At 34.0% G+C, this 13,212-nt stretch overlaps 1 protein-coding gene across 11 annotated transcripts in view; it reads right to left on the bottom strand.

The window, feature by feature from the left end:
• Positions 1–2,593: 2,593 nt before the first annotated feature.
• The window catches only part of CCDC91 (coiled-coil domain containing 91), a 123,021-nt gene continuing 112,402 nt past the window's right edge, over positions 2,594–13,212 (bottom strand). For 9 of the 11 annotated variants that reach the window (XM_026085381.1, XM_026085376.1, XM_026085372.1 and 6 more), the window contains one exon: positions 2,594–3,319. In XM_026085381.1, coding sequence (XP_025941166.1) covers positions 3,062–3,319 — 258 coding nt within the window. In that variant the 3' untranslated portion in view covers positions 2,594–3,061. Of the gene's footprint in view, positions 3,320–4,071; positions 4,231–5,437; positions 5,494–7,106; positions 7,237–13,212 lie in introns of all 11 variants that reach the window. The other 2 variants (XR_003256579.1, XM_026085378.1) reach the window with 2 other exon arrangements.

Raw genomic sequence — 13,212 nt, forward strand, 5'->3', positions numbered from 1 at the left:
CTCCGCTCCTAAAGTGAATGGAAATCTAACAAGAGATTAAGTACAGATCAGTTGATACAGATGGGCCTGCTGGAAAATAATCAAGGTCTGCATAATTTATCCTTCTTCAATCTTTTTTTTTTTTCTCTGAAAATCATTTTACGATGTCTTCCTCCGGAAAGAAAAACAGATGCATAGATATTTATCAACAGTCAAGTTCTGAACGAAGTCTAATAAATACTGCACAGAATTTACACATTTTTGCAGTTATTAAGAATTATGAAGCATATTTTCATGTCTGATATTTTTCAGATTTAAAATGCACAGAAAGACGGGTCAGAAGTCATTCCCACCACTCAGTTCTCTTCGTTAGATAGTTAACTTAGACTCCTAATCTTCTCTAGTTCCCATTTCAGTCAACGAGAGAGAAGGTCCTCTGAAGACTGACTTACAATACTGAAGTTGAGCTCCTGCTCTTTCCCTCTGGAAGAGGGAAGGACCTTATTTTTTCCACAAACTACAGGAAGAACATAGAAGATTTAAAGAGTTAAGCTAAGCATTGTAGCTTAAATCACATAAATACGTCCTGAAAATTACCACTAGTGGTAACTATTTCTGGGTCCAAATATTTTGTGCCATTTATAGTAAAATATCTGTAACAAGTTGCAGCAACATCTCTTCTATGTTATGAATATCATATGCAGTTGTTTTCTTGCTGGTTCAGTTTACTACAAGGTGCTGAAACGTAGTTAAGTTAGAAGAGGAAAAGAAGGCAGTGACACAAATAACTTTCCTGAGTTCAAAGGAGTTAAGACAACAATGTTAGGCCATCAGTTGAAGGTAGAAGTTGACTAGCTGTTTCCATTCAGAAGGGAATGCTTTTCTACTTCTCAAATGAAATTAGATACCAAAAGGCAACTCTAAGATTGTAGACTTTAAGAAGACAGGAAGATGGAGTGACTTGATATTCTGAGTGGAAAATGAGGATGGGCTGTGGGACAGGGTGGAAGCAGAGAGAGACTTCAGTGCTACAGGCTGCTCCTTTCTTGCCACAAGGGAACAATAAATTAGGCCAAAACATTCCTATACAGGGACACAAAGTAATATTTTCTATACATTAAATACTTTTTCTACTAAGAAGTAATATGCTGTACTGTGTTTGGAAGAAGTTATTTTGAAGCCACTTTAAATCAGCCCTTGCCATCATCATCTGCAGAAAAGATCTAAACCCAGGTTCTAACCCCACTGGAATAACTTTAAACAGTACCTGGGAAGTGCAATTCAAGATCTGGTGCCAGAGCAGACAAAATAAGAAATTTAACCCAAATGAGAGGAGTTGGAGTTGCCAAGAGTGACAAAGGGCAGATGATTGATACTTATGAAGCATACTTGTGAAAATCCAGGCAGCACAATGAACCCAGGAACTAAGACAATAGATAAATGATTTTAAGTTTTGCCTGTACATGGGAAAATACCTGATACTGTGTGAATTATTGTAATTCTTGGAAATCACGGTATAAAGAATGGTGAAATACCTACAGGTAGCTCCTATTGTACACATGACTCCTGGGGAAAATTATTTTAAATATATTTCCTGGGCAGCCAAATCATGATCTTCAAAGTCTAACTGGATGGAGGAACCATCTGCGTTTCTTATTGCACATTAATTTTCAGAAGGAAATGGAAGAAGCTAGAGATCTCTGCATGAACAGTGAAAGCTATGGTATTTTTGGTAACTAGGGAATTATTAGGACTGTTTTGTTAGCCAATTTTTGTCCATACTTTGACCTTATGTACATTTAAAAAAACCAAGCATAATAAGATAACTTTGGTTATCTTATGGTATGGTAAGATATGGTGTACCTGCAAATGAGTTGAAAATTGATTTGTGAGTCTATTCACATGCAAAAGAAAATTGACAGGAATTCTGTACGAGACAATTGCAGACTTTTCCTTCTGTTATTTTAAACAAAATATTGAACTATTTTAAATAAAATCCTCAGGTTTTCTCCCAGATACAGTTGAAACAAAATCCGTTTTGAGAAACCTAGACATTCTTACTGTCATCTCAGAATTGTGTAATCTAGCTGTCAACAGTGAGGAGTCTGCACTAGGTGATTAGTGGTCCTATTAACCAACGTATTTAGGATACAAGCTGTTCTAACAGTAGACGTATTTTCACTTACCACACAGAATATCCTTTGTAAATGACCAACTTAAGATATAAACAAGCTCAAACATCCTTAAGGATATTGTTTTCCCCTGGACATCCTTTTAAACATCCCAACCAGTAAGACCTTTACTGCTAAATGTAAACTACTCCATCCATAACATTATGAAAGAGAGTTCATCCAATACTAATTTTGAACTTGTGAAGTTAAATCTCCACACTACTCTTCAGACCATAATAGCATGGAATATAAGAGGACAAACATCATTTCTACTTTCTTCTCAGGATAAAGTTAGATTCAAGCTTAGTGATTTTGTTTCCGTAGAACACAGAAATAACTGAACTTGATCTTAGGCTGCTACTGCCATAAGAAAGGTCTTAAAAAAAAAAAAAAAAAAGCCCCAAGGGTGAGTAGTGCAGTAAAAATTAATTCTGCTCCTGAAAGTGAATCAATTTATCTTAAAAGTCACTGTTTATTGCTTATACACAGCTATTAGTGTGCAAGTATATAGCATTAACAGAATACCTGAAACCAAATTTCATAATATCACAACATTTCAGAACAAGACCAGTGCACTGAATATAAACCATTCTGAACAATACACCAAATACATTTTCAGACTGTCATATAACATAGGTTGAGAGTAACAGTTAACAACTGCTGTGTGCATGCAGACTGCACAATAAAGTTCATTTGTGAACATAAAATAGCATCTGTTATTGATAATGAAATAGTTTCAATGAACTGAACTCAGATTCCAACTAGAATTTGATCGACTGCATGCAGGCCTTCTCTTTAAATTACTGCAATAATACTGTGGATTTCAAACAATGCATTCATTTCTGCTGTTCTGATTTTTGCTTTGTGATGAACCCACAATTCTGTAAATATGCATGAAGAAATAACAGAAATCATTTGAAAAAAAAAGAGTGACAAATCTGAAGAAATAACTCCTGATTCTGTTTACTGTGCATTTCAAGACAGGTTTCAGGATTAATAAACTTCATTGGTTTCTCCCCATAGGAACTGAAACCCATTAGAGACCGGTAACTCACCCTTTTCTGTTCTTTAATATATTCCATCAGTTCCTCTCTTGTGCTTTTCACAGCTTCTTCAACTGCCTTTTGACTTCGTTTTTGCTCCTCCGTTAATGCTTCCTTGACAATTTCCTACGTAAAAGGAAAACATGCAAGCTAAATATTAAGTATTTCACAAACATAATGCAAGTCATCCCTTTCCCTTTTTCTAAAATTTTATCATAACCACACTCCTTTTGCAATTATACTTATCCTAAAAGTGAGCATCAACATCTTTACGCAAACCTTATAAATTCAGTACTATAATCACTAAGGCGCTTAAAAAGAGAGAAAGAACCAGTTTAAAATTGTATTAACAAATGCATGATGTTCACTGACAGCAGAAGAAAGGATGCTAGAAATACAGTACAGCACAGAAAGCTGGGAGCAACTCCTTAAAACACCTCTACCATCTCTAATACGACTTATTTACATAAATTATCAGGTTAGGAAACATCTTCCTGGCCCAAACTCACTGCCCTAAAGCTCATGTCCCAGGCTCCTAAAGTCACTCAAATAAGAAAAAACATTATTTAGCTCAAAGTTTGGTTTTCAGAATTCAGGAACATTGAGGTGACAAACATAAAAGTTTCCTGAAAATGAAACATACAAAAGAGTAATATTATCAGAAAACTGTACAACATTCAACAACAAAAAAATTCACACAGTATGTGCCAAATAATTTAGACAAAAAAAAAAAAAGAAAAGAAAAAAAGATGATTTTTAAGGGACCATCCAGAAAAGGTCAGAGGAATTACCATATATTATATTTGTAAATGTGGATACAGAGTAATAAGTAGTATGAAAAAGTAGTGGACTTCCGCTGGAATTTAATGCCTAACTACCTGCTTCCAGAGTCCTATGTCAATCAGTGGAGAGTTCGCTTTGGTGTGAGGTAGTTTTCATTTCACCACATCTCAGAAATCAGGTAGTGCACCTTGTACTTCCTATGTCCTTGTGACAGACATTCAAAGGTGATAATAGCAGAAACACCAGTGGCACTCCTTCAGAATGAAGCAGGGACAAGCGAAATATACTTCCATTAACCATTATCATTGAACCTAAGCTTACATACTGCATTCACATTAGTAAGCAAGTTCTATCAGAAATTTATACATCACTTATCTTTTTTAATAACACAAATATAGCATATAACCATACAGGTGGCCAGAAATATTACTTCTTCAGAAAAAGAAAAAAAAAAGTTCCTTTTTTTTTTTTTTTTGGACAAGAAGTCCCAGTCCTTTAAAATACATATGTGAAAACTAGAGGGAAAAAATTTTTGCAATACTCAAAGAAATTTTAAATAAGGTAACATGACCTTACTTTCTCCTATGAGCCAAAATTCATCTCCCCTGTAATACACACACAAGCTTTTAAGATACAAATTTGCAACTTGGACAGTGTGTGCACACGTGTGTGTAAGGCAGAGAGGTGGGAGAGGGTTGGTCATTTTATTTTTTTATACTTCTAATGGCTAAGGACCACATATCTAAACAGTTTTCAAAGTCTTTCCTTTGCTATATGATACATTATCAGATATGATCCATTATCTGTTGTTATCTAATCATTAAATCAGAATAGTGCCTATTAAGTAACAGGTTGTACACACAAAGCAAAACTGTTAAAACCATACATTTCACTTCAGTAAGAAAAAAAGAATAATCAATGGTGGCTTAATTTGCCTTTAGGACTGAATTATTCACAGGCTTTCAGCCTTGCCAAAATGAATGCATCTATCCTGTACATAACTTGCCAGGCTTAGAAGAAAATAATTAATTTGCTGCAGTACTTAAAGTATACAATTGAAAATATCCAATTAAAACATAACTCTTATTTATATAGGAATAATGACCAACATAAAGGGAAATACATAACTTTAAAACGTTTGTGAGCTCAGATGATGAGCTTTTCATTGCTATGCTTTACTAAGAAACATTTTTCAAACTTTACAGTGACACTTTCTTTAAATATAGCATCACAGAAGTCTAGCTAATTTAAACATTCATGGTGCCTTACAATTCTACTTTCTTTGCAGAAAATATTTTTGCTGAAGCTCAATATTATTGAATGGATTCACTCTGGAAAACAGGTTGAATTCTAAGGCTTTGGAAGTACAAGATGTTTATGAAGCTACATAAGTGAACTGCAAGTATGAGACTAGCATTTTATCATAATGCTATTAGTTTATAAAATAAATAATAGTGTTACCTCAAATTAGATCAAAAAGACCAAATCCCATTTTATAAAGATGCTTCAGTGGAAGTCTGAAAGAGACAATATGCTTTCTTACCCTTAGCTATTTACTACTTTTGAGCCAAAACTGAATTGTTACTGCAAAATTATATTTTTATTATCTTTATAGAAGAAAAACTCTAAAATCACAAATTTAAAATGCTCATTTGCATAGCCCTCCCCACCTTATGAAAGCTGATCATCACTTTTTTTTCCTATTTTAACTCAAATTTACCAAAGAAAAATCCTGAGATAAAGGTCTCTCACTAGAGAACCCTGGAAAGACTAAAAGAAAAAGCAGTATAGTTACACATTATAGAAATATGCTGTTTTCATAATTACATTCTCATGCCAGTTTAATTTGTCAGAAGGTCCTGAAATACTTTGTCACATATTACAATGGAGGAAAAAAAAAAAAAAAAAAAGGTCAAATACCCTATTAAACTCTTAAAAGCAAAACAGAGATGTGATAAGGTGCTATATCTTAATATGCAAAAAATTATACATCAATCACATACTTCCAAAAAATAAATGTATGTTGATTTTCCTTGATATGATGCTTCTAGAAACTTTAAACAAACAAACAAACTGTATGAACATAGGTCCAAGTAATGAACCAATGAAATTCTGCAAATCTATTAAAAACTTCCAAGAAAACAGAAACCACTAGTAATATAATTATAAAATACTACTCATTACCCTGGGATTACAACAGAAAAAATAAAATGGGAAGAGTTATTTTCCATTTACAGTGATAACTTCCCAATATTAAGAACAGTATTAATTCTCTTTGACAAATATGAAGTAACAGATAACAGACAAAGCTAATTTGTTTAACATGCTATTGAGGGAATAAGCATCTAATTGGATACTTAACACAGTGTCATAGTTAGGCTAGCTTCTACTCATCATGATCAAGACTCATTTCAAAAGAAATGAGTTGATAAAACAAATGTTATTTCCTAACATCATATACTCTTACTTATCACTTTCATAATACCTTATAGAGTAAGAGCTTTATATTAAAAAGAATCCAAGGGGTCCTCACAGCATCCCTAGAATTTCCCAAAAGTGAAAGTCTGAAGAATTCAGCAAAGTCCCTTACTCTTTTTCAGTGCCTTACTCTACAGCAAAAAGGCTAGTTTTTTAATAGATTCTCAGGGTCCACTGCTTCAGAAAATTTTGAATAATCCTAAACTGGCAGTTATTCGAAAATTCCCATACCTTCAACAGCTATTTCCAACTCTTCAATTCCTGTGCTTTCTTTTCTCCTACACAGATTCCCTAATTACACAGTGGATGCCTCAAAATTTAAGGACAAACAACTGGTGTACCAAAGACTTTCTGATAATAATCCAAAACGCTTCTTATCTTTGGAGATTAAACTTCATTAACCATACTCTAACATGAATCACATGGTTCTACTTCTCTGTAATTTAAATGTCTATTTCTCAGCTAAGTTTAAACATCTCTCCCAAGTTTAGTGATCAGGATGAACAGTACAAGAACACACACAGTTTCCTTCCCAGGTGTATGTCTTGAAAACAGCCACTAACAGCTTCAATAAAGAATTGGCTGATTTAATTTATATTGTCCCTTACTTGCCATTTACAGTGGGAAATCATAGGCCTCTATGTGGAAATACCTGGACTGCTCAAGACTATCAGCAGATAGCTTTGCTGTAGTATCACAGAACTGGGAAGAAAAGTCTCTTCTACTCATCCCATTCAGTATGGAGAAGGCTGCAAAGAGCCAACAGATCTCCGAGACTCCATCTAAAGCAAAACACAGGCATCAATAAGACAGCTTATTTGTTAATGAGGGATAAGGGAAATCAGGAAAATAAGTATACAGTTTGAATAAATTAGTGATACTAATTTTTCCTTCTGTGAAAAGAATCTTCATTCTTTCTTCTATACTGTCCTTCATGAAATCCTCTCTTCTAAGTTCTCAAAGCCACTGCCATTTTTCAAACTCTTTCTGCCACAGTCCACAACTTATATGAAAGCTTTTCAAGTTCTGATACTAGCTGGTATTTACGTGCATGTACATCCTGTCAGTGTATGTGCTCACTTTTCCCTTCATCTCCTTCTGTGCTCTTTCCACTATTAAATATTATCCTAATTTAGTTTTTGGTTGCAAAGGTAAAAACTGGCCCTTACCTCATCTCTAGCTAAAATGGGAATGGTGCTATTAAGTGCTGTAAGTGACAGTTTAGTGTCATTTTAATTCATTCAAGAAAATGGGAAAGCCCATTTTCCTAGAAGCAACTCAGGAAGAACATTCCACTCCATCGTACCCAAGAGGTACAATTCTGTTTTTCCTTTTTTTAAACTTAGAGGCTATCTGTACTCAATTAGAGTCAAAAAGTAGCCTTTTTGTGGACACATGCTTGACAATAGTTACAGAATTAGAATGGTTAATAAAGTTATTTAAGTACTCAATTGAGAAATCACATTCAAACATGTATTAGGAATCATACAAATGTAAACAGATAATATATATATCTCCACAGGAAGACAGAAATAAAAAAGTGTACTGTGTATACCAGAGCACTCCACTCAATATTCTAAAAACAATACACTATATGATGCTTTGCAATTTTACAGTAAAATTCTTTTCTTTCCACAGAAGAATCAGGTGGCAGTACTGAATTTTATCTAGGAAATGCAACCACAGACTGAAATGTGAATGGTTATTCAGAAAATAGTAACCCTCAAATTATAATGCCTGTGGTTATAAACTATTACAAAATACTTCTGAAGTCAGACATGCTTAAAGTCTGCATGCAGTGGACTAGTCCTTTTACAGACTTTGTAAGTATATTAAAAATAAATTGATCCAATGACAAAGATCTCTTCCCACTCAGTGCTATTAAGATGTGTGCTTCCTTGCACACTGTTCAGAGAACATTTATTTTAATGAAAAATGCTTTTCCATACCCTTCTGTAATCACCATGATCTCTGTAAGTACTGGAGATTATTGTTTCTGCAAGAAAGCAGAAAAAACAGGAAGAAAGTGAAACTGAAAATTACTTCTAAAATATTTGTCATTTCTTCCATGTTTTCATCATGAAACTATTCTAACTTATGATGATATAAATAATTTGAGACATTGACTACGGAATCAATGTTTTTAGTGTAGACAGAAATAGTGCTCAAAGTAGGGAAGAAGGAAAAAAGTGAGTTAGGCTTCCAAATTCCACGGGAGTCAAGAGGTAATCTTGTACAGACAGCATAAAGCAGCTACCTAATCACAGAGAGGCAATAGTTTCTGATCCTACTGAAGAAGCATAACATCATTGAGTATCACCAAAAACTACTGCCAAGCAGGTACCCAGCAGTATCTTGACTCTGCACAAAATAGTGGTTCCCAAACTGGCCTATCTGCTGCCTTGCCAAAATTATTGAATCAGTTGTTGCTTCACATAGGAACAAGAGACAAGTTCTGTGATCTGTTCTAGGCAGAGATCATTGGAACACAGCTCTTTGATGATTTCATAACAAAAATGTGGAGAATATCATAACACCATCTAGCCCATTGCTTAAAGAAGACATACAGAAGAAATAGATTTTTGCACTTTCATCACAGGAATAGCAGTTGAATCTGCATTTGCAGATAAGCTGTTAAGGAGAGAGTGTACGTATGAAAGAGATGACCAGATAGGATAGGAAGAGATCACAGGAGAATAGATGAGAAAACACTCCTCCAAGGACAACACTGAAAACTACTGTGTAAAACAAAGAAAATAAAAGCAGATTTAAGTGGATTCATAGTGTGAAATTCATTCAAATTTCAAAATCAGGAAGGGGGCATGCACTTGCACCCAACATTCTCTATTTTTAAGAGAAATACAGAGATTGCGAAATGTTGGGAAATCATCTGCTAGAATAGTCTTATTTGACAATAAAAAGATAAGATGAATGTATAGCCCCACATATTTTCTTCTTTCCTCATATTATCCTCCAAAACATTCATTATACACATACTTATTTGAAGCACCAGCAAAAAATAAGTGAATTAGAGGTTTTTCTAGATTACAGGACTAAGAAAAGACCATTCTATAATTAATAAATTTGACTAGGCACTAGAGTGTGAAATCACTTTTTAGACAAAATTTTTTATTTATTACTTTTTCAACCTTCTCATATACAGGGCAATGAAGAAAAATATTTACATAGATAATCATTCTGAACAAATATGTTACGGTTAAGTTAAGCAATAATAGGAAAGAAACAAAAGCCAGCTCTTAAGCATATGGCCAACACCTTGATATTTTCAGTTACATATCTTTTGTTCACTTATACACTACTGGGCATGAAAATCCTTAAGACTTTCAATGAAAAATTGATTCATGCTTGCCAAGGCTGTCAACAGAAGCACTCCCACAAGCACAGAGCCTGAATACCAGAAAGGTTTTACTAATGTAGCAGGAAAGTAGCCATCCATTTTCAAGATTAAACACTGTATGTTCTAGACGTTTTGAGGTAAAACTGGCACCTGTAAACTGATGGAAAACATTAAACATACTTTAAAGCACATACAGTACCAACAGAAGAATTTTTAATTAATCTTTTTTTTTTCAACCATTTAGATGTTTGGCAATAAAAAATATACTAGACATTCTAAAATAATAAATTATAAATCATAGTTCTTCAAAGAACAACACATGAACCCTCAGGAGTGTGAACAAATTCAATTGTCTTGAATGCTTAGACACTTACTGGGCAAAGATTACTGGGAAGTTCACATTTTTTCCATAGTTTTTTACTTAAACTTTTCTTCCAAAAACATTTTTTCTTTGTATATCTCAGTATATCTCAGTTGTGGCTTGGCTGAATGAAATACTGTAGCCTCAATTTTCCTGAAATACTCTCCCATTGGTAAGATCATTTTGCCTTGGTGCTTTTCCTCATGTCCAAGAGGAAGCAGATTTTATGTTAGTTCTTTTAATAAATTAAAGGTTTTTCTCTTTCTGATTATTTGCAGCCTTCAGAACACTTTTAGTTTCTAATATATCTGCTGTGTGGATTATGGCAATGATGAAGTCAAGCTCTCTTTCCCTTGAGAGCCAGAGTAAAACACACAATATTTTAAATTTAACTTTAAGCCTTCAGGAAATGACAAAGGTGATTCTTTGCTTTAAGTGCTTTAGGAGAGTTACTAATTTCAAGCTGTGACATGGACCTGAATTTCCAGCGCTTATCTTTCATCTGCCAGCTTTCATTCCACTTTTAATAAATTTTCTTTAAAACCAAAATTGTTGTATATAAATTATCTCTTCAACTTCATCATCTGCTTCTCTAAGTTTTCACCTCATTTATGTAATTAAGCATTTAGCTTTGTAAAATTCTAGCACTACTATGCTCACATTAGAGTTACTCTGCTTTTCCCAATAATTATAAATGGATTATAACATCCTTTCTGTTTTATCCAAATGTTTATGGATCTCCTCATCCTATAGCCCCAAAGTTTTTTAGGCTCTCAAGAGTAAAAATAAGTGAAAAGACAAATCTAAGACACAGTGGAGAGCACTGTCCATTCTCTTTTTGGATTAAGGTCTTAGTTTTACCCTAGGAACTTCATTGAAATTTTGAATTTTGTGGAAAAAGCTTCAGCTTCAGACAAATCACCTATTACAGTTTCTGTATCTAGAGGGCAACCACTGCTTTATTTGAAAGAAAATGTTCTGGAAAAAATATTCCAGTGGGAGATTTTTCTATTCCACCAGGCATTCCTCTCAGCATTGAGAACTACTAGACATATTACACTGTTTGCATAGAAGTTGCCACTGTAGAAAACATATAATGTATCAAAAATAGAACAACAGCAACAAAAAACTGGAGACATGCAAGCATATATCTAGCCTGTTGAACATATGAGTTCCTCACCTATAATGACTTTTCAATGTGTTGTAAAAAGATCATGAGGCTTCTGCGCAAAGTCACAGTATCTTCAGTCAAAGATTACTTTTAAGTAGAGCTTATTCTCTCCAATTTACAGGACAATGCCAACCTCCCCAAAACAATTCCAACAATTCCTTTTCTGCATAAAATAAGTCTCTTTTATAAAAGCACTGAGCACATGGATAACACATGTACAAAACTTGAAGATGCTGCCATACTCTACTAAAAGGAAACAGTCTCTTGGACTTACTAATACCTTAAATTCCCTTGAGACAGCACTCAAGAAGTTTGACATTTCCATGGTCATGTAATATATCTCATTTATCCCTGCCAGAATTGAGAGGCTTCAAAGAATATTATCTTCAATTTAATTAAAAATCACAGGTGTCCAACTGAAGACCCAAAGCCACTGGAACAATCAAAGCTTTTATGAAAACTAATGTAATAGTCATGTTACGTTAATCTTTTAATTCCTTTAAAAAAAGGGGGGAAAGGGAGCAGGAAAAGGTTGTTTCATCAAGCTGAAATGTTAACTCAGAACATCTTAGTTTCTATAAAGTTACTTACATCGTAAGTTTTTCTTTGCTTTGTTCTTTCATATTTGGTAACTAAATAATTGATACTGATCACTGTTCCCAAATCCCAAGTTTTTTTCTCTGTCAAGGTTAAATTAATAAAATAAACCTTCGAATGAAGTAGCACCACCTTATCTGCACAGTCAGCATCTTACTGAGGACAAAAAAAATTTTATGGCAAAGGTTTGTCAAACATGAATAGGCAATAAGTAAAAGCAATCTGCATCAAGTTTCCATTACAGCTCTCCTGTCCAGCCATTCTGCAATGACAAACAACAGAAAAAACACACACCAAAAACAACCTCCTCCCCTGTCAACTCCACAAATACAAATCTGCATCTCATCCCCACATGGCAGATGTTAATCTTTTCTTCTTTTAAATAATTTCATTAGAACATGAAGTGAAATCATACCACTAAGTCAGCAAAAACCGAGATCTTTAAAGCTCTATTGCTTCTACACTAAAATTGATTGGCTGAAGAAATTAACTGGCATACGTTAAGGTGCTTCCAATAATTTTCTCAAATTTAACAAACTTCTGCAAGATTCTTCCACTGAATACGCTTAAAAATATTGGAGAAATTAATACCTTTTATTTCCTAAGTAAAATTCGTTCATAATAAATTCCTTCTTTAAAACAAACAAAAGGAGATCAAAATGCCTAAACATATTTTCTGATCTAGAAGGTTTATTTTCCTTCATTTTCATTGTTTAAAGGTTTTACAGATAGACAATTCTGCAATTCCTGTGCTGCAATTCCTGAAATAGAATGTCTTTCCCATCTGATTTATCAACTTTTGGCCAATGCATATGTCAGTGTTCTCCTTTTTCCTATATATCATAGTTCCTCTTTTCAGTGTTTAACATTCATATGTCTTCTCAGTTCTTAATTAACAGAGTTGACAGCAATACTTTTTTTTTTTTAAACAAAATCTCGATTCTTGGTTATGAGTCTTAGTGTCTACTGTGCTATACCTCAGTTTCTACTACCAAATTCACAATTTTCCTCCTGTTTGGCTGTGAAATCAGGGGGTCTTAGTTTCTCCCAATTTGTTCTGGTCAACTCTGACACAGACCAAAATAGATTTAAACTGCATAGATTATAAAGTGGATTTTCATTTTAAGGAAGCTTATAAAATTTTTAATGTCTTCAACTTTTTGCATTAATTATCCCTGGAGTTACTTATCTGTACCATGACCAGAAGCCATTCTGCCTCACCTATTTGCAGAAGCCTACAGTGACCCTTTCTGATTTTACTCTTTCAACTT

The sequence above is a fragment of the Apteryx rowi genome, unplaced genomic scaffold (assembly GCF_003343035.1).
Source record: "Apteryx rowi isolate R43461 unplaced genomic scaffold, aptRow1 scaffold_667, whole genome shotgun sequence".
NCBI lineage: Eukaryota > Metazoa > Chordata > Aves > Apterygiformes > Apterygidae > Apteryx > Apteryx rowi.